The 27,002-nt window shown below is 43.0% G+C and overlaps 1 protein-coding gene across 1 annotated transcript in view; it reads right to left on the reverse strand.

The window, feature by feature from the left end:
- The window catches only part of CEP350 (centrosomal protein 350), a 3,609,946-nt gene that overhangs the window by 62,648 nt on the left and 3,520,296 nt on the right, over window positions 1-27,002 (reverse strand). The window contains exon 34 of the mRNA XM_044085746.1: window positions 16,211-16,333. Within this exon, the coding sequence (XP_043941681.1) occupies window positions 16,211-16,333 (123 nt within the window). The remainder of the gene's footprint in view (window positions 1-16,210; window positions 16,334-27,002) is intronic.

The raw sequence follows: 27,002 nt of genomic DNA on the forward strand, positions 1-27,002 counted from the left end.
TATATCCATAAAGTAGCAGAAAGTATTCTAAGAACTAAACCAACACGTGAATGGAGAAAGGAGATTCTGCCAATAGGGATGACTGCAATTAGAGATGCAGACAATATACAAGAGGGGACCGGAATTTATTGGCGAAAACTGGCAAAGGAACCAAGGTATTGGGAGCAAATAACTAATGAGGGAAAGATGACAGAATGAGAAGACACCAAGAATTTATTTGGACTGCAGGTTAGAGACTGCCTTCCCTATCAGGGACTGATATCAGAGTATAGGCAAAAAGAAAGAAATAGGGGCGTCCTGAACAAAAGACTGGTAGTGTTTTAACTGAATCTAGAACAGAAGCTGCCATTAAAAAGGAATAATTAGTAGAGCATACAAAATATTGCATGATAACTACAAGAATCAGAGAAGGTTAGAAAGGATTGGGAAGATGGACTGGATAAGCAACTCACAAAGAAACAATGTGAGGATATATGTACAGTTTATTTGTTTGTGTCTTTCAGCTTTTCCCGGTTAGGGGTCGCTACAGCGGAACTCCAGTCCGCTAAGGATTGGTAGTGGATTTTTACGTACCGGATTACCAGCCCTGACGCACAACCTTCAACGAAGGCACGCCCCATTCACGTATGCCTCCACACAGAAGACGCTCTAGCTAAGAATCGAACGGGACAACGTCTTGCTATGAGGCGACAACGCTACTGCAGCACCACCACAGCAGTGAGGATATATGTCTCTCAAATATGCAACAAAATTTAGAAGATTTAGGATTTTTGCCTGGAAATGTTTACATAGAAATTTTTATACTCCAAGTAGCCTCCACAGAATTTTTCCTCAGGCAGACAGTAAATTTTGGAGGTGTGAAGGGAAGAAAGAGGCAATTGGGAACATATTTTGTGGGAGTGCAGTGAGTTAGCAGACTAAGGATTCCCTGCAGGATGCACTGTCGAAGATGCTGGGTGGGCAGACTGGTCTGACAAGACAGATGACTCTTCTGAGCTATGATACAGAATCGGAATTGCCTAGACATGGTAAGGCCTTGCTGTGTCTAATAATGGTGGCTGCCAAAAAAGAAATTACTAAAGAATGGAAATCAAAATCTAAACGAACTATACTGTAAGTACTGAATACAGTAACAGAAATAAAACAAGTGCAATTGAGATCTTTAGAAAAGGGTAGGAGCAAACTACGTAGGAAACAGGAAAAAATGGGAAGTGAGAACAATAGATACGAGGGAGGAATGAGGTCTAAAAGGCGTGAGAACAATACATACGAGGGAGGAATAAGGTCTAAAAGGTAGCAGGACTTAAATGAGCTATGTAACGTCTGAGTGTGAAAGACTGGGTAGATTATAAGTGATGTATAAACTTTGCAACTGGGAGTGTGTCAGCATAGTTTGTAATGTAAAATGCTTGCAACTAGGATTGTGTCGGTGTGGTTTGTTTTCATTTATATAAATGTATGATTGCCTATGTAGTAAGTGATGGTTTAATAAAGATATTTATTGTTAAAAAAAGGGCAGGAATTGAATAACTTACATAACATTGCTTAGGTTATATGATATATAGCAATATATGGGAAGTATAATGTTTATTTTAATATAGTTTGATTATTTTTATAGGAATGTAAATTTGCCTATGTCACAAGCAATAATTCAATAAAAGTGTTTGCAAAGGATAGGGTTTCTCTTATGACTGACTCCTACCCCTAAGGCAGCTTCAGAGTCCATTTTGAACTAGCTTATTCACTTGCCTGTTTTTTTTTTTTTTTTTTTTTCAAGCTTCAGTAATAATGGTAAATATTTGTTGTACTATCTGGATGTTCAAAGGCAGCTGAGCTTCTGTTTGGGCAGAACTAAAGCCTTCAGAAAATCAGAACAACTTTTTGTCTCTTTTTCAAATGCCAAGCTGGGCAGTCTGGTGTTGAGAGCAACCCTATCCAAACGTCTGTCTGACTTTGGTATAATTTAAGGAGGAAGTCACTGCTGACAAAACCTAAAGGTCATTCTACCAGAGCAGTGGCTACTTCTACGTCTTTATTCTCCAGAGCTTCTACTGGTGGCTTTTGTGGCATTGATACTTGAGATAGAACTCATAAGTTTGTGTCCCATTACAAACTGGATGGGCAGTTGAGGTTCAGGGCCTTGTCTGGTTCTATGATTCTTTGGAATGTTCTCAACTAGGGCCCCCCTGGGATAAGTGGCTGGGGACTCTATCCTACTGGTTAAAGCCTGATTGAAAAGATAAAATACAGTTGTGTAAAATCTAACCATTACAGTAGATGTCCCTCTCTTCACTATTGCAGTAGCAGTATTCCACATAGAAAGGAACTCTTGCCCAGGGCAGCCTGACACTAGGCCAGTATTCAAAAGCCTAAAGATCTTGTATGCTCCACATATCATGCACAGAATGTAGGGCATAAAAGAGATGTAGGGACGCAACTACCCAGACATGAACTGCCCCAGAAGAGAACAGTCTCCATAGGACAAAGGAGTCCATGCACACCCAGAAGGATAAAATTCAGAGCAAGCAAGAGGGGGTTGAAGGGAGGGAACGAATACCACAACACTGAAGACAAGGACATCTACTATTATGGTAAGATTTTGCAAACCTGTACTATGTCCTTCTATATCACTGCTGCAGTATTCTACATGGGGCACAGAGTAAAAAAAAAAGCTCAAGAAACAGAATGGGAGGTTGAAGGCTGAGAAGAGCCCACATAAAATGGTTTCAGCAAAACCTGCTCTGGCCCTAGAAACCATATCCAACTTATAACGCTCAGTAAAGTTATGGATGGAGTACCAAGTAGCAGCTTCAAGGACGTAATTGGTGTCCAACCCCTTGAAGATGGCACCAGAAGAGGAAACAGCCCTAGTGGAATGAGCTCTGACAGAAGTAGACATAGATTTGCCATGAAAAGAATAACAAAAGGAAATCGCCTTAGCTATCTGGGAGGAGATGTTTTGCTTAGAAACAGGCAAATCCAATGACATGGGATGAAAGGAAAGAAAAAGATGTTCAGACTTCTGAATAGTCTTAGTTTTATCTAAATAGTACCTCAGGTGTCTGTGCAAATCCAAGGTATGCAGGATCCTCTCACTAGCTGACAGAGGGGAAGTGAAAAATGAAGGGAGTTGTACCAACTGATTCAAGGACAGCTCCTTTACTACCTTAAGCATAAAAGGAGGAGTAGTACAAAGGGACACCCTGTCCCTGTGAAAAAACAAAAAAGGAGGAATGGTCATAAGGGCCTGGAACTCAGAAACCCTCTGAGCAGAAGTAACAGCCAAAGCAGTAAAACAGTCTTACAGGTACAATGTTGCAAAGAAGCAGAACCTGCATGCTAAAAATGAACCTGATTCAATTTTTACAAAACAAAATTAAGGTCCCAAGGAGGAGGAAGAACAAGTTTTCTTGGAGGCCATATATGCAGGATGCCTTTAAGAAATTGTTTGACTTCAAAACAAGAAGTCAAAGGAGGATCCAAGGGCAGGCAAACAGAAATGGCTGACAAATGGGCCTTCACAGAAGAATAGGCCAGGTCAGACTGGAGCACCTCACACAAATACGAGAAAAACAACGGGACCCTCATTGAAAAAGGGTCTTGGTTAAGAGCAAGGCACCAGACTGAAAATGTTTTCCATTTGGACATATAAGATTTTTCTGGTTGAGTGTTTCCTTGCCTCCTGTAAAACCCACAACACATCCTCAGAAAAGAGGTGCCTGAAAGGGATCAAAACTCTATCACCCATAGCGTCAGTTGCATAGTGGACAATTGAGGATGGATGACAGACTCCTTGTCCTGTTTGAAGAAATCCAACCAGTGAGGTAACTTGTGATCATTGCTCTTGGCCAGATGCATTACGAGGGAGAATACTGCTGCCTCAGCCAAAAGATGCATTACGAGGGAGAATACTGCTGCCTCAGCCAAGAGGGAGTCACTAGCAAGATTTTTGGGGAGTCCAGCTGAACCTTCAAGAAAATCTCATAGGTTCACACATTCAGTGACTCTTGAAAGTAGAAGAAGAGAAGGGAAAACATAATGAAACTTTCCCTTTCAAGGAAAAGAAAGGGCATCTGTCTCATGTCAGCTGGCATGGCACTCTGGAAGAGAAGACAGGAACCTGTTTGTTCAGAGGGGAGGCAAAAGATCTACCCGAGGAATACCCCACTGATGGACAATGTTCAGAAACATGTCTCTGTAAAGCATTCATTCTCGAGCCTGTATTTTGGACCTGCTCAGAGGGTCTGCTACTAGATTGTGCTCTGAAAGAATGTATACTGCCTGAATAGTTAACTGATGAGTGACAGCAACTTCTCAAGCTTGAAGAGCCATCCTGCAGAGATTATTATATTTTGCGCCCCACTGCTTTTTGACATACCACATCACTGTAGTGTTGTCTGGGTACATCTTCAAGGGGCACGGACAGAACATGGGCTGAAAAGTCTGAAAGGCTGGAAACAGAGCTCTCATCTCTTTGATGTTGATATGGTCTGACTTTTGATGGGGAGCTGAACCTTCAGGTGACCAAGAGAATCCCCCTACCCCATGTCAGAGGCATCGATGAACAGCTGTTAGGAAGGGACTGGAGACTAAAAGGGCAGGCCTGGGTTGAGAGAAAACTGTTGAATCCACGATTCAAATTCTTTCTTGAGACAGGGCAAAGGAAAGGTACAGTGAAGTCCAAAGGGTGACAATAATGCAGCCAAACTGACTTGAGGCACAACTGAAGCTTCTGCATGTGCAGTCTGGCAAAACGAAGCATTGGAATACAAGAGGCCATGAATCCCAGAGCACAAACTCCCTGGTTGGGAAGCAGTCAGAGGAAGAAGAGAATGAAAGAAGGTTGTCAACGATAACCTTCTTTCATTCTCTTCTTCCTCTGACTGCTTCCCAACCAGGGAGAGAAAGAAGGCTGTCAACGACAATACCTTTGGAGGCGGAAGAGAGGCCAACATTGTCTGAATCCTGCATCCCAGATACACATGATCCTGACAGGGAGTCAGGATGGACTTTTGGAAGTTGATAGCAAACCCCAGACTTTGAAGAACCGAAATGGTGAAAGTACAGTTGTGTACACTTGCCATAAATGTAGATGTTCGAGTGTATTCACTGTTGCAGTCATTACATTTGGGTAATCTGCTGGCAGGTTGCCCTCAGTCGGCCTGAATTCCAAAGTCCTGCGTCGGTTGCTGTCTCCTCTTCCATGACGTCAGGTCGTCAGGGGTATAAAACAAGTAGCCGATGCCATTTTCTTTAGTTTTTCTTGCCCCAGATGTCAGGTGCCCCCAAAAAGGTAGCAAAAATATATATGTATAAAAACTATATATACATGCATAAATATAAACTTTACCTTCATCTACAAACAAATACACCACATAGGTAGTAGATGATAGAGAAGGAAAGATAAACTCCAGAATGAAAGGGGGATGGCGGACGGGCAACCTGGACTGCAACAGTGAATACACTCGAACATCTCCATTTATGGTAAGTGTACACAACTGTACTATGTTCTTCGTGTTTCACTGTTGCAGTTATTACATTTGGGTAGAATCCCAAAGTTATGGTTGGGAGGCTGGAGCTAAACAGCATTAGGTGCGGCTATATGGCCCTGCAGAACTGCAGGGGCAAAGCCTGCCCTGGACTTAGAGTAGAGAGGCAAATGATAATGCTTTGTAAAGGTGTGAACAGAACTCCAAGTAGCAGCCGCTAGAGTGTCTTTGGTTGATACTCCTCTGAGAAAGGCTGCTGAAGTAGCTGCAGCTCTGGTGGAATGAGACCTAATGCCCTTGGGCACAGGTTTACCATGGTGTAAGTAGCAGAAACGAATGCAGTTGCTTATCCACTTTGAAATAAACTGCTTTGAAATAGCCTTTCCTTCTGATCCTGCAGCATATGTCACTAGTAACTGCTCAGTTTTTCTTAGAGCTTTAGTCCTGCTCAAGTAGAATCTTAGCCGTCTGTGTACGCCCAAGGAATCCAGAATTCTCTCCCCCTTGTTCTGCGGATTTGGATAAAAGGTTGGCAGATGAATAGTTTGGTTAAGAGCCACACTGGAAACCACCTTAGGCATAAATGTTGGATTTGTCCTCAGAGACACCCTGTCTGGGTAAAATATGATAAAAGGCTCTACAGCCATGAGGGCCTGTAGCTCTGAGACTCTTCTTGCTGAAGTAATTGCTAGTAGCAGAGCTGTTTTCCATGATAAGAACTTTATATCAGCAGTAGCAGCTGGTTCAAATGGAGGCAGGGTGAGCTTTTCCAACACATAATTGTGGTCCATGCAGGTATTGGTGATGATCTAGGAGGCCTTAAATTTTTGGCTCCTCTAAGATTCTGCTTTAGTAAAGGATGAGAAAAGATTGGTGGCTCTGTATTGTAATGGGCCAAAATGGCAGAGTCATGGATTTTAATTGACGAGAAAGATAGGCCTTTGTCAAGCATCTCAGTCAAGTATTGTAATACTTGAGGAATATTTGGTTCTGCTGTATCAGTTCCTTGTGCTTGATTCCAAGCACAGAATATATTCCATTTATCAGCATAAGATTTTCTAGTACTAGGCCTTCTGGCTTCCAAAATGACATCCATCACAGCTTTACTGAGAGGTGTTGTTTGCATAACTACATGATCAACCATGCTGCCAGGTTCAGTGTCTGGAGTTGATTGTGCAGGATCTGATTGTTTTGCTGGGACAGAAGTTGAGGTCTTTGAGGTAAGGTCCAAGCTGGGTATTGACAAGTTCCTTAGGATTGGGTACCAGTATTGGCGGGGCCAGTCCAGGGCAATTAGTATCATATTTGGTTTCTCGTCTGACTTTTAGGAGGACCTTGGGAAGAAGAGGCAGAGGAGGAAAGGCGTAAACTGATAGGTTTTTCCAACTGAAGGATAGGGCGTCCACTTTCCATGCTTGTCTGTGATAAGTCCCTGTGCAGAATCTTTTCAATTTAGAATTCTGAGGAGATGCAAATAGGTCTATGTCTGGGCTCCCCCATTTCTTTGTTATCATGCTGAAGACTTGTGGATCTAGTGTCCACTCGTGAGGATCCATAAGGTTTCTGCTTAAATCGTCTGCCAGAGTATTTTGTTTTCCTGGCAGGAATTGAGCTTGAAAATGTAATTGGCAAGTCAAAGCTGTGTCCCACAGTGCCATGGCTAATCTGCAAAGGGGGTATGAGTGCATGCCCCCCTGCTTGTTTATATAGCACATGACCGTGGTGTTGTCCGTCTGTATCAGCAGTTGTCCTGGATGAGTTAAGTCCTTGAAGGCTGTCAGGGCATTTTGAACAGCTAGCATCTCTTTCTGGTTGATATGTAGATGCATTTGTTTTGGGGTCCATATGCCCTGAATGCATCTTCCCGCCATGTGGGCCCCCCAGGCATAATCTGATTAGTCTGTTGTTAAGGTTTGGCTGGCAGGGGGTAGAGTGAAGGCCTGTCCCATGTTTTGGTGACATGCCTTTTCCCACCACAGAAACACCTGTTGTAGGCAGGGAATAAGAAGAATCACTCGTTTCCAGACTGTGACAATGTTGACTCCATAAACTTTTTAGGTACCACTGAAGTTTCTTCATATGCAGTTCTGCATATGGAATCAGTAGAAAGCAGGATGGCATGAAACCCAAAGCCTGCAGAATTTGTCTTGCAGATAACTGGGTTTTTGTTGCTATCAGTTTGAAGTAAGTAGTCAGTTGCCTTTGCTTGTCTGGCATGAGGTAAGCCATCTGGGCAGTTGTATTCAAAAGCTTGCACCCAGGAATGTTATCTTTTGAGAGGGTACCAGTTGTGATTTATTTTCGTTTATTGTGTACCCTAGGCATGTTAGAAGCCTTTTCACAAATTCCAGGTGTTGAAGAAGAATGTCCTTGTTCTCTGCTTGAATGAGAGAGTCGTCCAAGTAAGGATATATTTGTATACGTCTTTGTCTGCAAAATGCAGTTACTGGTGCCAGGCACTTTGTAAAGACCCTGGGCACAGTAGATAGGCCAAAGGGCAGTGCAGAGAATTGGTAAGGCATTAAGCCAGCCTTGAATCTGAGGTATCTTCTGCACGACTGACTTATTGGGACATGCAGGTATGCCTCTTTTAGGTCTAATGTCACCAGCCAAGCATTCCTGCCCAGCATGGGCAGAAGCTGCTGCAAAGTCAGCATTTTGAATTTTGGAATGTCCAGGTATGTGTTCAAAATCAATAAATCCAGTACTGGCCACCAGGCCTTGTCCTTTCTGGGTACCAAGAATAGTCTTGAGTAAAAACCTTGTCCTTTTTCCTGTTCTGGTACTGCCTGAATGGCCCCCATATCCATGAGGGACGTAACCTGTTTCTGTGCCTCTGCCCATTGATTTTTTGGCAGATCTGGCCAACCGTTTGCCATTGGCAGAGTATGGAAATGGAATCTGTATCCCTGTGATACTATGTTTAGCACCCACTTGTCCTGGGTTATTAACTGCCAATTTTGAGCAAAAAGTGCTAATTTTCCCCCTAAGGGTGCTGCCAAAAGATAAGTGCTTGGTGAAGGCAAAGGGAAGTCACTGGGACTGTTTTCTGTAGGTTTGCGCTTTATCTCCTCCAGATTTGGAGGTAGAAGCGCCCCATTGCTTTGACCTGTATGAATCTTGTGCCTGGTATCTGGAACCCTTAGGGCGTCTGAATTTGCCCCTTTGAGCTCTGACACAGGAAAGGACCAATTTTTTGTAGGCCAGTGTCTACTGAATCTTGGTGGCTGCACTTGTAAGAAGTCTTTTACAGTTTGCATACACTTAGCTTTGTCTTCCATTTTCTTTAAAACCTCTTCTGCCTTAATACCAAATAGAGTATCATGCTGTAAAGGTGCATCTAGTAATTTAGCTTTAACATGATCAGGCAAATGTTGTTCCTTTAGCCAGGCATGCCTCCTAATCACAGATCCAGTAATTGCGGGCCTGCAGGAGGCCTCTAAGGAATCAAACCCATATTGCAAAGTATGCTTTCCAACCTGTTCAGCTGCATGCAATAATTCCTGCAATTCTTTATTTTCTGAACATTCAGAAATCAACATCATTTTCTGTTTCAGCAATCCCATAACATGTTGTTGATACTTGAGCATATGAAATTGGCAGTTTAAGGCCCTAACTGCCAAGGTTGCAGATGTATAAACCTTTTTTTCCCCATCTATCCAGTGCCCTTGAATCTCTGTCAGAGGGGGTAGGATTTTTTGCTGTTGAGGCCTCAACTCCCTTTGGACCCCGTGAAATAGTTTCAGGATCAGCAGCAGGGTTTCTAAATAAAAATATGTGCGAGTCAGGGACCCTGTAATATCTGTCAGGCTTGCTGGGAGCCGGAGGTAAGGCGTCAGGGGTCAAAGTTTGAGTCCGAAAACACATCATCCACAAAGTCTAAAACAGGGGGTATGGCTAAAGGCCTGTGATGAGGGAGAAGAAGGAAATCCCTGAGCCTCTTTTTTGATTCTGGGAAATCTTGACTCTCCCAGTGAAAATGCTCCCTCAAAGTATGCAAAGTTTCTCCAAATGAATAATCCTCAGAAGGTGATGCAGATGGTATATAGACACCTCTGCATCAGAATCCTCATAGGGAGGTATAGATAATTGCTGATCAGAAGAGAAATCAGAAGAAATAGAAACCTGCTCTGAAGATTCATAATCAGTGTCTTGCCTAGGCCTCTTATCTGGAGGGGGATGGGAACCCCTGATCAAAATAAGGTCTTCAGCCATTTTGATCATCTGTTTTTTAGGCATAGAAGCCTGTGCACGTGGCTCATGTGTCGGTTTTTTAGTTTTAGAAGTTGCTTTTGTCTTTGGTTTTGCAGCGGTCATCGGTTTGATATAAAAATGTTGAGGCCTGAATACACCCTCAGAAACCGGTGCCTGCTCAGCGGCTCTGGACCCATCCGAGGGAGATACATCCGTGGGACCAATACTTTGAGTATCTCGCGGCATGCCCGACTCCACATGGGTGTCGGTAGGGGCCTGCAACTCGAAAGTAGCGGGCATCAGGGGCTGCAAAACACCTCATTGAGTACCGGCGAACTGGCAACTGGCTTAGGAGAAGCTTCGTCGGTTTTGGACCTCGACTGTCACTCTCTGTCCTTTTCTTTGTGTTTTTTATGTACTCCGGTAGTCGGATTGCTATCCAACAACATTTCTGGGTAGTTAAATCAGTTTCCAAAATACTTTGAGGCAAAAAAATACTGACGCTTAATAGTGCATTGGTTAAATCTAGCACAAAACCGACAGCCAGGCACGTTATGATCAGGGCCTAGGCAAGGAACACAGTATAAATGGAAATCCTTTTGAGGTATTTGCTTCCCACAAGTAATACAATTATTAACTTTTTCTGACATCGGTATGGAGCAAGAAAAAATTTCCCCAACGGGGGTACTTTGCTTGAGTGAAGACTTTGGTTCTGAAACTCAAACTCGAATATTTTAGGAGTCGGCCGACCGGCACTTGCGAAATGCTTCTGCTTCGGGCACCGCGCGGCAAGAAAGACAAAAGAAAATGGCGTTGGCTGCTTGTTTTATACCCCTGACAACCTGACGTCATGGAAGAGGAGACAGCAACTGACGCAGGACCCAAGACTTTGGAATTCAGGCCAACTGAGGGCAACCTGCCAGCAGATTACCCAAATGAAATGACTGCAACAGTGAAACACGAAGAACATCCATAGATTCTGCAACAAATGACTGGGAGAAGGCACCTGAAGCAACAGGTCATCTAGACAAGGAAAAATCTGAATGCCTTGGAGCCTGCAAAAAGGCAATCACAGGAGCTAAGCATTTAGTGAATACCCTTGGGGCAGTAGAGACGTCAAATGGCAAAGCAGACAAATGAAAATGAGAGGAAGACACAGAGAAACACAAAAACTTCCTGAAGGGTTAATAAGGATAAGAAGGCAAGCACCTTTCAGATCTAAGGACACCAGAAAAGCTTGGGGTAATAAAAGAGGAAACCAACTTTGAAGAGTAAGCATCTGAAAAGAAGGAACCCTGAGAAAGGTGTTGAGCCGGGAGAGATCCAAAACAGGTCTGCAACTACCCTCCTTTCGAGAAACCAGGAACATCCTGGAATGAATACCCATTCCCATTTGGGAAGGGGGGACAGGCTGAATGGTTCCTTAGTTCACTAGGGACCCTAGAACCTCGCTGAAATGAGGAAGTTGCTCTTAAGGAGGTTGAAGAATCCCTGAGAAAGGAGGGAGAGATTTCCATATCATGAAGTAACCCTGATGGATGACAGAAAAACTCAAGAGTCCGAACTGATGAGATGCCAATTTGGAAGACAAAGGGAGAGCTGAAGGGACAAAGGAACCTGGTCTAAAAGTGTGTGTGTGTGTGTGTGGTGGGGGGGGAGGGGGCAAACTGTCAAAGAGAAGTAGACTTATTAGATAAAAGAGGCTTCTAGGACACAGATATCTGAGAAGCCTTAGCAGAAGGGGCCTGCCTCACACCTTCCTACCCTAGCAGGGAGGGCAGGGTTGCTCGAGAACAAAAGCAAATCTAGAAGGATAATTCCTCTGGAACTTAGGGACAAGAGAGACAAAAACATGTTTAAGGTCCTGCAAGGCTTTGCCTTTCTCTTGAAGAGACTTAAGCAGAGCAGCAGCAGCAGTCCCAAAATATGTTTATTATCCAAAGAAGCATCCAACAACTTGGCTTTAATGTGCTCAGCCAGAGGCTGAAGACAAAGACAAGAATAACACCTCATGACAGACCAAATACCGCAGCCCTAGAGGAGGCGTCAGCAGCATCATAGCTACAAAAACAGTGATGATCCACTTGAGAAACAGAACCTAAAAAAGGTAAGGCAGACACTTGAGAAGAATCACACTTAAAGAATTCCATCATCCTAGCAATTGTATCCCCAAAGGACAATTCCTCAAAAGAAGACTCCTCTTCATCAGAACTATAAGCCAAAAGCGAAGGCATCTGTGAAGAATAGGACAAACACTCCCTCATCAGACACTGAATCCAGTTTTCTAGCCATTTAGAACGTGTACAGGTCCAAGGAGGAGCAGTTACCAAAACCTCTTGAGGAGGTTTTAGGGCCATCAATGCAGAAAAACAAGCCCTGAGTAAACTCTTGCCATTCCCTTTGAGAATCCTTAGGATAGACTGAAACATGCTTCAGTTTTTGTCTTTTCTTAGAAAGGACAGCAGTCTTGACAAATACCAGAGGTTCCGACCCTAGGCGAGATTACATAAGAGAACCCAGAACTTTCTCCCTGACCAATATCTGCGAAACCCCTCGTGGACCCTCCAAGAAAATCATCAACTGCGGTTCCCCCTTGAGATTTGGAGCAGACTTTTGCAAAGCCTTAGAGGATATGCAAAAAGACAGATTCATGCCGGCCTCTGTTGGAGTTGCGTGAGAGGAAACAGACGTAGATGCCAAATGACCTACACAGCTATTTCCGGCTTCTAGAGGGATGTCCGATGGAGGCTGGATGCTAAACAATCTGTCCGAGACTTCTTGGCCTTTTTCTTACCTAGCAGGAGTATCTCAGGGTTAAAGGATTCTGCCACATTACCCTGGGTAACTGTTTAAACTGTTAGTCTTCAAGATAAATGGCCAGAAAGGCAAATGGCTTCTGAGTGTTTTAGGTACAAATGCCTTACAGATACTACAAGAGGTATAGTCTGGGAAGCACTCAAACAAAAAAAGACACTGTTCATGATGATCCTTATGGGGAATCTGCCTCTAACATTGACATTTTCCATTCTTGGATGACATGATCTCTCGGTAGCAAAATAAAATACAAGACCAAGAAAAGATTAAAAAAAAACATGGGGTACTTATCTGGTGTTTCTAAATATGCAGTACATCCACAAGTCATTCAGACTAACTGGCAAAAAATGGCATTCAAACTGGTGGCAAAGAAGTTCTGGGTAGCTGCATCTGTATGCCTCTTTTATGCCCTACGTTCCATGCAGGGAGCATAGATGTGACGCATGATGCATACAAGATCTTTAGGCTTTTGATTACTGGCTGAGCATGGGGCTGCCCTGGGCAAGAGACCCCTTGTATGTGGAATACTGCAACAGTAATATGGAGGGACATCACCAGATACAAAATTTATGTACCTACCATAATGATCCGTTTTGTCTGTTTCAATCTAGTTCAACCATCTCGCCCTCCTATCACCCTCTGGTGACAAAGCTGTCACTGTTTTTCCCTTTTGGGTCCTATGTTAATATCCTGAAGTGTTTTTTTCACGTTTCATATTTGTGTGAGGGGCAAACTCAATTTGAGGTAGATGCGGGAGTTGGGTATTATGAGTGGAGGAGGTGGAGCTCTAGAGTTGAAGTTGCTTGGAAAGGCCTGCATCAGATCAGATAACCCTCTGATTGAAGCTAGATGGAAAAGACAACATTGGATCCAAAGAAACAACAAAAACCATCAATAAGAGAAGTAAACAAACAACAAAAAAAGCCAATTACAAACATTAAAAATATGGAACTGAAAACTATTAGTGATCAGAAGCTGAACTTCCCAGTAAAAAATGGGCCATATGGGATTCTGTAATGGAAACTGAGCTTGAAGAGGACATTGACACAATAAAGTACCTAAGACAGACTGATCTAATAATGTAGACTGCAATACAAAGTATGAAGCCACTGGTCTGATCGCTAAAATCTGTAATATAGTGATAAAACAGTATGGACACTGGTCAATCACTGATCTCAATAACAATGTAAACATTTAACTTGTGTTCTTAAGTATTTTTTGTTTAAGGAGAAATGTTAACCCAATCCGGACATTAATGGTACATATAGCAAGTTATCTAATGTTAAATCTGTGTGCTGATTATCTGACAGGAGGCTAGTTTACTAGAATCTGATAAACCTATAACTGCAAAATAGCTGTATCTGCAATAAGTGGTGAAATAACAAGTGCACCATGCATGGGAATTGCAAAGTGTGTAAAAATGAAAATGTGATGTATAAAGTTGGCATCCATTGCAAAATGTAATGCACATTTATGTTTTACACTATTTTATCCATTACATATACAGCAAAAAGCATTTACAACAAAAGGAAGAAACTGTTGCAGAAAAGAGGAAAATCCCAGGATGCAAAAAACTCCCTTACCAGTCTCAGTAGGAAGCGGAGATCCCTCATAAAATCCTCAAAAGCTAGTTATGAAAATAAAATTGCCAAAGATTCCAAAGACAACCCACAAGGCATTCTATAACTATGTCAAGAATCTAAATGGCAATGCTCAGATCTGCTCTGAGCTACAACAGAATGGCATTAAATATACTGATCCCAAGGATATTGCCAATATCCTGGCAGACCAATTCAGTGCCAACTTCACCCTCCTCTCACCCCCTAAACGGCCCATCTCAATACCGGAAGATTGCCAAATTCCAGTAATGGCCACATAGGTAAAAAAACACACTCTCCAAAGCTAAGAACACAGCATCCATGGGACCAGATGACATCCCAGGCTGTGTATTACATGAACTACAAAATGAACCGGCACCTCACCCAAGTGTCATGTTTAATCATAGCCTTCACCTCGGGCTTCATGCCCACTGAGTAGCGCACAGCTACAGTTATCCTACTCCACAAGGGGTGATCCACCTTGGATCCCGGGAACTACCACCCCATCAGTCTGATGAGCCCGATCTGCAAGGTAATGGAACATATTATCATGGAACTTCTAAACAAAGATATTGACAACCTTCAAACACTGGACCCCACTCAGTCTGGGTTCGTGAAGGGCCGATCTTGTCTCCTGAACCTGACTGACTTCTTTGAATCAGTCTCCAGAGCCGTGGACGAGGGTAAGGCGGTCTACACAGCCTATCTGGACCTCGCCAAGGCCTTTGACACCATCCCCCACTCTGGAATCATAGATAGACTTATTAAGCTGGGCATAAATCCCTATGTCACTCGATGGGTTGCCAACTGACTTACTGACAGAACCCACACTGTAAAAGTAGCCAACTCCAAATCCAGCTCCAGACAAGTGACAAGTGGAGTACCTCAGGGTTCAGTCCTGGGACCACTCTTGTTTGGCATCTACTTCTCTGAAGTGCAGGCCAACACTAAGGGACTCTAGCTAACAAAGTTCACACATGACTGTAAACCGGGAGCCATTACTGAATCCCCAAATGATGTGGATACTCTACAAAAGGGCCGTACAGAAACAGATGCTTGGTACCAGAGCCATGGACTCAAGCTCAATGCCAAGAAATGTATAGTTATCCCCATTTGGGAAAAAACATGTACCCATGAATTACCACATAGGTGGCAGTACACTAAACTCCGAAAGTGTGATAAGAGACTTAGGGACACAGGTGGACAGTGGTCTCACCTTGGATAACCACATCGCCCAAACAGTCAGGAAATTCTTTTATGTGGCACACCTCATCACTAAGGGCTTTTCATCCAGAAAAAAGGAGGTCATTGTCCCACTTTACTCATCCCTCATTAGACCCATTATAGAAAACAATGGCCCATTTGGTATGTAACTCTCAAGACAACTGGAAAGGACACAGAAATACCTCACTAAAAGAATCACAGGCCTAAAGCAGATGCCCTATGCTGACAGCCTTAAAAAACTCCAGCTATACTCTGTCGCATATTGTCTACTCAGAGGTGATCTTTGCTTAACATACAAGGCCATGTCAAACCTAGAGCTGCTGAACATGCTACACTTAAAGAAATTCCAATTCCTCAGAGACACACGCTCCAGGGATCTAAACCTTGCCATCACAATAAACAAAACATTCTGGAGGGATAGGTTCCTGACCCAGAGACTCCCCAGACTCTGGAATAGACTGCCCATACATGTCAAGCAGAGCACCTCTTTGGCCCTCTTCAAAAGGAACCTTGACGATTGGATGGGAAAAAGGAAATTCACCCCGGAGATCGTGTCAGTCGCCCTGCTAGACAGGGGTCAGGGGAAATAAACAGTGTCGGAAGAAATAGACAGGGAATTGTTATGGCTAGGCTTGTATAGGCCCCTAGGGCCGATAGCCTAGTACCAACCTATGAACCTATGAAAAAATGCCAAAAGCAATGGCATTCAAACTCCCATGATTCAACAGCTGTGACTGAGGAACTCCCCCCCCCCCCCACATTGCCATAACATATGTATTGCAATACATAATCAACATACAGCTAATACACAGGTAGTGTGGGTAGCTCAGCTTATCAGTTAGCAGTGTGTGGGTAAGTTAAGCTCATCTCAATGAGTGTCATTTAACTTACCAGGATGTGATCCACTCTGTCACGCTTCTTTCGACCAAATTTCATCATGTTTTGCATTTCAGTTTTGTGGTTCTTTTCCTTCCTCAAGCCAAACAACTTCAGCACCTCTGCAGCTATGAAAGTCTTTTTTATGTGTAGACAAGGGGGGAGAAATGAGAGACACATAAATATAGTGCAACTAGTGTACAAATGCATCTCATATGAACCAATAATTTTATCTTCCAAGAGCTTTCTTATGCATTATCAAGTGCAATGACTTTGCATTTTTTTTCAAGAAAAAGTTGAACGATTCCAGAATGTGAGCTGTCTGAGTACTGGGAAAATGTACTTACAATAAAAACAGAGCTGCATGGCCCTTGATTTATCACCTTGAAACCATTAGAATTGGGTGCCACAGGCTCTATTCAGCTATGCACAGTAAACTGCTCTAGGCTAAAGTTCATCTCCCTTAACACAACACACTGCCTTTTCTCTCCAGATCTAATGTGCTGCTCAAAAGCATAATAAAACTCAAAGTAAAAATTTCACAGACACTCACATACAGACAACTCCTCAATACGATGCATCCTCTAGACCTCATCCACCCAGGCTGTGAGAAGCAGGATATGTTGAAGTAGATGGACTGCAGATAGTAAATAAGTAACTACATCTGTTAGGGTTTAGACCATTCACTTCAAACCATTAGAGCACAGACTCAAGTGCGTCCCCTTGAGTGTTACTATGAAAGGACACCTTGAAACACTGTTGCCCCAAAACGGGACCTAAATCTTAAGACTACATGCAGTGTGTACTGTCTTGCAAAACTATTCAGATCAGCCCATGTATAAGCTGCACGGCTGGTGTCCAGAGATGCATTACAGAAAAAAGCCTGCATAACAACCACTGCTCTAGAAGAATGGACTGTAGAAGACACTGGTAAAATTTTGTTACATTTTGAGTAACAAAACTTAAGTATGAAAACAATCCATATGAATTGACTTTAGGCTCCTTTTGAACACAAGTTATTGGCAGCATAATACAGGAATTTAAGAATCTGCTAAATAATTCTGTTCTGTACAGATAAAATCAACTGCCTATGCAAGTCACACAATGCAAGGTGTATTCCCCTTTGTTTCAATAATTCAATAAAGAAACAGGCAGGTTGATTAATTGGTTTGAATTAATTTCAGGGGCCCCTTTTCACATAAAAGTAGGGCTTGTGAACAAGGACACACACTCCTTATAAAAGGATAATGAGGATTAACAGACAAGGCTTGAAGTTCTGACATCCTGGTTGGTGAGATTATAGCTACAAGAAATAAGGTTTGACAAAACTTTAAGGCAACCTTGGACATAGACAGGGTTCAAAAGCAGGTAGCATTAATCTGTCCAAAACAAAATGTAAACCCCAGGGAGAAAAATAAGAAGTTATGTACTCACCATGTTTGTTGCCCATCTCGCCTATATTCTTGCTGATTGGGTTTGGAACAGAGTATCGGTACCGACTTGGCCAAATACAAAAGCTCGAGAGCTTCCAATGGCTCGAGGCTAACCTCAATCCCATGATGCATCTGGTAACATCCCCAGACCTTGATTGCAAACGAAACACTAACTTAGTATATCCAACCTACTAGAACATAGCAATTTTCTAGAAGGAAGAATCAAAGACTCCAAAACATCATAACTATATACATAATAAGATTATCCACCCATTCCTCCAGGAACAAAGGAGGGGGAAGGTGGGTGGGATGCAAGAATATAGGTGATATGGACAACAAACATGGAACGTTATGGTGAGTACATAACTTCTTAATGTTATGTCATCCTATCTTGCTGTAATTCTTGCTAGTTGGGGCAGCATCCCTAGCACCTGTACCCTAGGGTGGCTCAAGAGAAAAGACTCCTCAATACAGTGGAACCAAAGGAAGACCTGTTCCGGGAGGCCACATCTACTTTATAATGAGTAATAAAGGTATGAGGTCTCACACCCATGTAGCGGCTGCACAAACAGTGTCCATGGGAAGCCTAGCCTGAAAGGCAGAGGATGTTGAAACCGCTCTCGTGGAATGACCTTTTACTCTGCTTGATAACTGTATGTTATTCTTAGTATATGAAAAGGAAAGGCAATCTGTAAGCCATTTAGACAGTCACTTTCGAAACAGGCAATCCTTTTCTTTTGTCCAAAAAGGACACAAAAATCTGATCCGACTTTCTGAAATCTTTGGTCCTATGCAAACAGAAGCAGAGCTGCCTGTGAACATCTAATTGATGTAATGTATATTCTGCCTTAGCGGTATAATTCGGAAAGAACACAGACAAATCTATAGATTGATTTAGATTATTTTCTGAACAAACTTTGAGCAGAAAAGAGGGATTAGTTCTAATGATACTCTGTCTTTGTGAAAAACTATATAAGGAGGACATATGGGGAGAGCTTGAAGTTCTGACACCCACCTGGCAGACGTAATAGCGACCAAGAAGAGAGTTTTTCCAGGATAAAAACTTCATATCACAAGATACGGCGGGTTCAAAGGGTGGCAAAACCAATGCAGATAGCACAAAATTAAGGTTCCAAGGAGCTGGAGGCTCCCTGATCGTGGGGTCTGAGTAAGAATGTACCTTTCAGAAAGTACTTACATAATCTATGAGACATAATAGGCATTCCCATCTCGCCAGTATGAAAATTAGAGATAGCTGCTAGCTGAACTCTGATGGCAGCTGATGCCGCTCCTTCATCAAAAAGCTCATAGAGAAATTCTAGAACTCTGGCAATAGGGAGGTTCTACATTGTGTTTAACTGCCCGATAAGAAAATCTTTTCCATTTGCTTCAATATAGTTTTCTTGTAGATGGTTTGTGGGAAGAGACCAAGATATGTTTAACTGAAGTGGAAAATTTGTAACACCTGGCTAAGCATGGAATTGGAGCAGCCATGCTGTCAACTTGAGGGTCTGGATGGATGGATGGAACGCTCCCGATAAGTGGGTCAAAAGGTCTGGAACTGGGTCCAGAATCCACGGTTCCTCCAGTAAATGAGTCCTGAGAAAGGGGAACCAAACTTGTCGAGGCCAGTAAGGTGTAATGAGAATCATCGTGCTTTTCAACGTATTGGGTTTCTGAAGTACACTTTGGGTATTAAGGAGAAGAGGGGAAAGGCATAGAGTAGTCCTGGGGGCCAATTGTGGGCAAGTACATCCCTTGGTGACTTCCCCGGTGGGGGGAATGAGGGTAAAGTAGCTGCTGCATTTGGCACTCATGGAGGTGGCGAAAAGATCGCAGCAAAGCTGGCCCTATTTCTAGGAGAACTCTTCCTCAACTTCTGGTTTGAGGGACCACTCATGAGGCAACAGAATTGCTCTGCTGAGTTTGTCCGCTATCACGTTGGATTTCCCCAGGATATCTGCTGCTCTCAGAAATTGTTCAGAACTGACCACCCATTGCCATACCTGTTGTGCCTCCCGACATAGGGGATACGACTTGGTTCCCTCCTTGCTTGTTTACGTACCATACCACTGACATAGTTTGTTTGAATTGCAAATGTTCCTACTGGAAGCACCGCTCTCATCTCTAGAACACTGATGTGCAAGTGGCTGTCGTGTTCTTGCCATATTCCTTGGACTGTCATTCACAGATAATGTCCCCCCCCCCCCGATCTGGGAAGCGTCCGTGGTCAGTACTGCTGTTGGTTGTGGAAAAACAAAGGGACAGCCAGGTACAACTGTTCTGTCTGTAACCACCAGTGAAGGTCTTTCTTGCACAACTCCGTAATAATTATCTGGTGTGATAGAGGCAGATCCTGCATGGACCACTGGGCAAAGAGTAACCATTAGAGAACCTGCATGTGTAGACGAGCTAGGGGAACTAAAATAATTGCGGCTGCCATGGTACCTAGAATTTGTAACACAACCCTGGCTTGAACCCTTTTTCTTGATATCAATACCCTGATTTGACGATGAAGGGACTGAATTCTCTCGGGGTAAGTTTTGCCACCATCTGCTTTGAATCCAGTTCTGAGCCTAAGAAAGTAATATGCTGTGAAGGCGACAAAGCAGATTTTGTAATGCCTAGTCTGATGCAAAGAAGCATTGTTTCGTCCCTCGCCTGCAGAAGTAAATGCTTGGTGGTGGCGGTCAGGAGCCAGTCATCTAGGTATGGAAACACCTGGAATCCCTGATGTCTCAAGTGAGCTGTGACCACTGCCATGCATTTGGTGAACTCCCTGGGGGCTGAAGTGGGGCCAAAGGGCAGGGCTCGAAACTGGTAATGACTGGCTCCCAGCCAAAAGCGTAAATATCTCCTGGACCGCTTGTCCATTTTTATGTGGTAATATGCATCCTGGAGATCTATCGAGCACATCCAATCATCTTTCCCTATAAAAAGGGAAATATTGACTGCAGTGTCACCATCTGGAACTTTGATTTCTTTACGGATTTGTTTCGTTCGCTGAGATCCAGAATAGGTCTCCAGTCCCGTCTTCTTTGATACTAAAAAGAAACTTAAGTTCCGGATCCAATGTGATCTGCGGGGACATTCTGGATGACTCTTTTTCTAGCAACTTGAGTACCTCTAGTGTTGCGTAGTCCTTTTGACTGGGTGGAATGTCTGGCAAGGACTTGTTTATGGGAGGGGGAATAGAAAAGGGGATATAGTATCCTCTGGATATGATTGTCTGTACCCATTTGTCTTAGGATATCTATAGCCAGGCTTTTGGGTATAGTGAGAAACGTCCCCCGACTGCCTCCAGAGAAAAGCATGCGGGCCTCCTTTCAGGAGCGCTGGAAGGGCATCCCAGAGAACGTATCTCTATCGCCCTGATTCTGCGGACCCCCTCTGCCACGAGGTCGGTGTCTTCCGTTAGCACTTCCCCTCTGCCCCCTGGGGGAAGTGTCACCACTTGCGTCAGAGAAACCTTTTTGGGACTAGTGGAACCACCCTTCTGACTTTTGGGATAAGGTCTGGACGAGGTGGAAAAATGGACTCCCACAGTGGACAAGGTTTACACCTGGTCAAAGTAAATTTCACCTTCGGTCCAAAAAGGGATGAACCATCAAAAGGGGCAATGGTGAAGGAAGACTTGAAGGGCTTGGAAAATTGCAAAGACGCATCCTGAAATGTCTCCTTAGGGAAATTCCTGTAGCTGCTGCTCTGTTCACCCCATCAGCTGCGTATGAAATCAGTCTTACAGAGTTGAGGGTGGACAGCTGCAAAGAAATTTGTCTGCGGTCCCCGAAGCTACAGTACCCTGAAGAGCATCTCCTAGCTCTTTGAGGAGATCCCTTTGAAGCCTCGTAAAATAGGTCAGGTAATTCAGCAACCGTAGGGTAAAGGCTGCTGAAGAAAAGGTATGCTTTCCATATCAGTCCATAGTCCTTGACTCTTTGTTGGGAGGATGAACAGATGAGGAGGTCTCTGATAACGCCTCCTTAGTGGCTGCCACCACCACCACCATCGCACCTACAAGGACTTCTTTGGTAAGAAACTCCTTTTCACTAGGGGCTGTAATAAATTTGTTGGGCCATCGCGGAACCTGTTCCACTGTATCCGGGGAAGTCCAGGCCTTACATGATATCACGTTAAGTAACAGAGTCAATGGAATGTTTAGATGTGGTCATTGTCATTATTGTAAACATATTTTAATGGGTAACTCTTTTTACATCAAGGATACCCTGTATAAAATCATAGGCAAATACAACTGTGAATCTAAAGGGGTAATATATCTTGCTTTATGTCAATCTTGTTCGGGGTTTTATATAGGGAAAACGGAGAGAAAGTTAAAAAATAGAATTTATGAACATTTTTATAGTATTGGTAAAGGTAATGTAAATAATGCATTAGCAAAACATGTTAAAGACAATCCAACACATTTTTTAATTTGTTGTCATAGAAGAAGTGAAGAAGAATGTTTGGGGTGGACCATGGCATTTGAAATTAGAAGAAAGCGAGTTGTTATGGCAACTTCGCACTAGTGCCAATACCTTTCCAGGACTTAATGAATATTGCTCTATTAAATGTTTATTAAAAGCCTTGGAAAGATGAAATAAGTATTCTTAATATTTTTAGTGTATAATATTGAATAAGAAATATGTTTAAATTTTTCTACCTAGTTAACATGAATTTATTTTAGGTATTTATTATGTATATTCCTGTTGGTATTTATAGACGCTTAGTAATTTATTAGTTTAAAAGTTTTTTATAAAATCTGGTTCTTTAAATTTTTAAATAGTTAATTGAATATTGTGATGTAATTGATGTGATATACTACTTAAGAAGTATTTTGGAGGGAATTTTGTCTGAGGAAGTGCAGTGAATTGGGCTGCACGAAAGCGCTTACAATAAATTGGTGGTGTTTTAAGCTTGTGGCATCCTTTTTCTTGTTTTTATTAGTCAATTATCCTTTCTTAAGTATATCACGTTAAGTAACTGATCGTGGGGGGGGGGGTCACCCAGGAGGTGGAAGGGAGAGATCCAAAAGCCTCCAGGTACACAGATTCATCCTCTGAAGGGATGGAGGGCTTCCAGCCACCCCTCTGTTTCAGGATCTCAAGGATGTCAGCAAAGAAGACATCCTCAGAGGGGGACCACGGGGACCCTTCAGACTCATTCAAAACAGTGTCTGATGTAACCGACTCAAGGGAGTCTATGTGCTTCCTCTTGCACAGTCTCTTCTGAGGGACTTCCTCAGAGGGATACTCTTGAGAAGTTTCAGAGGAGACAATGCTGCCTGCAGGGGCTTCCTGGGGCTCTGGATCTCTACACTTAGGGGGAGTGGAAGAAGAAGAGAGCAACACTGGTGCCTGGGAGGGAAGAGAAGATGGCTCAGAGAGTGGAGCTGTCTGAGATTTCAGAACTCTCTCCATCAGCTCAAAAGCCTCCTCACTCCACACCGAAGAGACCCTGCTCTGAAGATGCTGAGAATTGACTCCGAGGTGGAGTGGGTGGCTCTGAAGCTGATGTAGGAACAGAGCTCAACATCGCTGAGGCACCGATGGGTAGAGTCAGCTCGGACAACTGATCACATCGACTCCCCTCCTTAGACCCGATGGGTGAACATCGGCTCCTAGACTCCTCGAGATCCAAAGGACCCGAGGACGTCGGAGCAGAAGCCAGAACCGATGATCCTGAAGGAGGTCCCTGTACAGACGGTTCCACTGCTATCGGATCCACACTCTCTGGCTCCGAAACCAGCAACGGGGTCGGAGGAGGAATTGAAGACGGCGTCTTGGACTGTCCCGAGTCCTTTGGGGTCAGAGATGATAAAGTTTTGGCACCAGAGTCTTAAGCAATCTCTTCACCACTCGCTCCACATCATCATCATCAGATAAACTCCTGGAGGAACCGGAGGATAATGAAGGAGATCTGGCCCTCTCCAAAATGGGCAATCTCAACGTCGGAGATATTGGCTCCAACACAGGAGACAGTCTCCTAACAGGTAACTCTACTGGCTTTGAGGATACTGATGGGGCCAGAGAGGTTGATTTTGTCTTGTCGGAACCAAGAGCCCTGGATTCTGGAGCAGTAACTTTTTTAGGAGGCTCTGAAGCTGGAGCCGAAACAGCATGTTGTTTGGAACCTGAATGGGAAGAAGGAGAAGAAGGCTTGGAGCTTTGAGATCCTTCCACAGATTCCTGAAATGGACCTTTTAACAAACCCCTGACCATCAATTTATTTTTATGCTCTTATAGTGCAAGGGTCTTGTAAGTGGATAGCACCCAAACAATATACACAACTGATGTGCCTATCCGTGATTGACATCTTTTGAGTGCATTGATCGCACTTCTTGAAACCAGACTGCCTATGTTCTTTAGGCTATTTTTCCTTTTCCTTCGACATATTCAAGGAACAAGCACAAACCACAAGAAGTAAAGAAACCTATATGAAAAAGCTTTTTTTTAAATATATACTCTTAACTGAGACTTTAAACTGTTAACTATAATGCAACAAGAAAAACAGGAGCCTACTAACGCACACAAGAAGTTGAAAGGCACACACATTAATTTTTTGCAGAAAGCTGTAAGAAAAAAAAAAAACGCCAAAGGACAGGTTTAACCACTAATTTATTACACACAGAGCTGTCTGAGGAGGAGCACCTGATCTCTGATATATAGCAAGTAGTAGCCTGCTTTTTTGCTTATTTGTAGTAGTTATTGCTTATTCTAGATATTTATAGCAATTTTACTGTATACTGCATACTTGTACTGTATTTTATAGCTATTGGCTCACTGCTGGTTTTCTGCTGTGTTAAACATTTCTGTAGTGTTTTCTGCCTAAAATAGTTTAGGTAGTAGCTGTAATATTCTCCATATTCCTAATTGTGCTGTGGGCCTAGTTGTTTGTTAGAGGCTGTTTTCTGAGCTCATTGTCCAGGCCATCTTAGTTCGCAAAGACCATCCCCCACTTCAGACTGCTGGTTTTCTGCTGTGTTAAACATTTCTGTAGTGTTTTCTGCCTAAAATAGTTTAGGTAGTAATTGTAATATTATCCATATTCCTGATTGTGTTGTGGGCCTAGCTGTTTGTTAGAGGATGTTTTCTGAGCTCACTGTCCAGGCCATCTTAGTTAGAAAAGACCATCCCCCACTTCAGTGCGAGTTTAGTGTTTATGGTCACTATGTAGTCTACGGCTTGGAGAAAGCACCTCATTGATTCCTTTGAGCTTTTTTTTAAAGTTGTTTCAGGTTTCAACTTCCTGTTACTTAAGAAGTTAACTTGAGTGTTTCAGCCACTACACACAGAGCTGTCTGAGGAGAAGCACCTGATCTGTTATATATAGCAATAAGCAGCCTGTTTTTTTTTTTTTTTTTGCTTATTTGTAGTAGTTATTGCTTACTCTACATATTTATAGCAATTTTATTGTATACTGCATACTTGTACTGTATTTCATAGCTATTGGCTCACTGCTGGTTTTCTGCTATGTTAAACATTTCTGTAGTGTTTCTGCCTAAAGTAGCTTCCCACCCTCTTTCCCTATTGGCATCTTGTCTTTATACCTGCTGGCCTTGCAGTTGCCCGCCACTACTCTAAATTTGATCTTGGACACTCCTCCCAGTCTAGTGTCATTAGCTCATTCTACCTAATACAGAGAGAACATCTGAGAAGGCCAACCCACTTAGCTTCTTTCCTTCTGTTCCTCCTTTCCCCCTTTCTTAAATTACCTGAATCTCCTTGTGTTCTGACTGTGCTTCTCAAACATTTTGGAAATATAGAGTATATTTTAGTGCATTTATTAAAACTGTATTTGCCTTAATATTGCTACAACTCAAGTGCTCTATGTTGCACTGCATCTGAATTGTTTTAGTGTGTTTTAACTGCTTTTCTGTATATATAGACTTTTCTGTATATGTAGACTAGCTACTTATTCTACTGTATTACTACCTCTTAAATCGTTTTTCAGTTGTGTATTTGCCTTGCGTCATTTAATAAGTTTTAAATTGCTAATTTTGTAGAGTTTTAATTGCATTTACTGTTTAGGGCTACACACTAAAGTGCATTAGCCTTTTCTGTGCTTATTTACTGTATTATTGTATTGTTTAGCCCGTTTTAACAAAAAAAAAAAATACTATCTTGTTTGCTCGTTTCCCGTCTTTCCTAGCTAGTATAGTCCACATCCCAGGCTTTGTTGGTTTCAGGACTTTATTTTCATTGTTCAGAGCTTTCCAGACCTTGCTGTGGTAGAGGGAAGTCCTACTGCTTTACCAGTGGGAGTGGTGAGCATTGTACTGCCTACCTAACACTAGAGGAGTGGTTTCCAGCTCTGAAACTGTAATTTTATTAGCTATGTTGGGCTGATTTCTATCCCTTTCAACTTTCTGGCTTAAAAATGCATGTGTTTGCACATTTTTCGCATCGTGCAGGACTGCGGGGCCACGGTTAAACTATTCCAGGTGCCAGAAAGTCTGCTCTTCAAATTTTCTCTTACAACTAGATGGTTTCTCAGTAGTAGCACTAAAATCTGAACCCCTGTGACTAGCACTTGCTCTAGAACCTACTGGAAAGCACTAGGAAGCCTTAAACTGATACAAGCACTCAACTCTCCTCGTTACTAAGGAGAAATTAATCGTAGGCACTAAACAGCCTATAATTGCAAAGTACCTTGCAAAGGTAAGGAAAAACAGCTCCTGTACTTTACAAAAAAAGGCACCTAAACAGGCATGTCCAAGGGTTAGCTTTCAGTGATTTCTCCTGTCCACCTGGTGAATCTGGGCATACTGGGGCAATGCAGCAACTGCCTCATGTACACAGATAACCCTTTCCTCCTACCACCCAACACTACAACCTGCAAGAGATGCACTTACATAGCCAAACTGGAAGCAAAGCTCTCTCCAGCCAAGATTGTGCTAGACAGTCAAGAGGAGAAGGTTAACACCTACACTACACCTCAAGCAACACATAGCCCTTCAAAACCCACACCATCAACACCCACACATAGCAACACTAAACCCACATATGCGGTGGCCCTTAACATTAACCTGCCCAAGCAACAAGGACCTCCGAAGCTGAAATGCAAACAAACACCAGTCACAACCAAAGTGACACATAGCTCACAACACCAGTGTGCCACCCAACAGCCCCTAAGGCAAGACAACGTACCCAACACTTGAGTCATAGGTGACTCTATAGTCAAGCACACTGATGTCCCACTCAGCAGGCTGAACAAGGAGAAAATTACTGTCAGCTGCCTGTCAGGTGCCAGGATCCGCCACATAACGCATGCACTCATGTCACTCCACAACAAGTACAAATACGACTCTGCCATTGTCCATGTTGGAGTGAATGACTTGAGACGTACCTCCCTGGACTACTTGGAAAGAGACATGG

Source organism: Protopterus annectens, chromosome 10.part0 (genome assembly GCF_019279795.1).
Source record: "Protopterus annectens isolate FY-2018-M chromosome 10.part0, PAN1.0, whole genome shotgun sequence".
In the NCBI taxonomy this organism is placed as follows: domain Eukaryota; kingdom Metazoa; phylum Chordata; order Ceratodontiformes; family Protopteridae; genus Protopterus; species Protopterus annectens.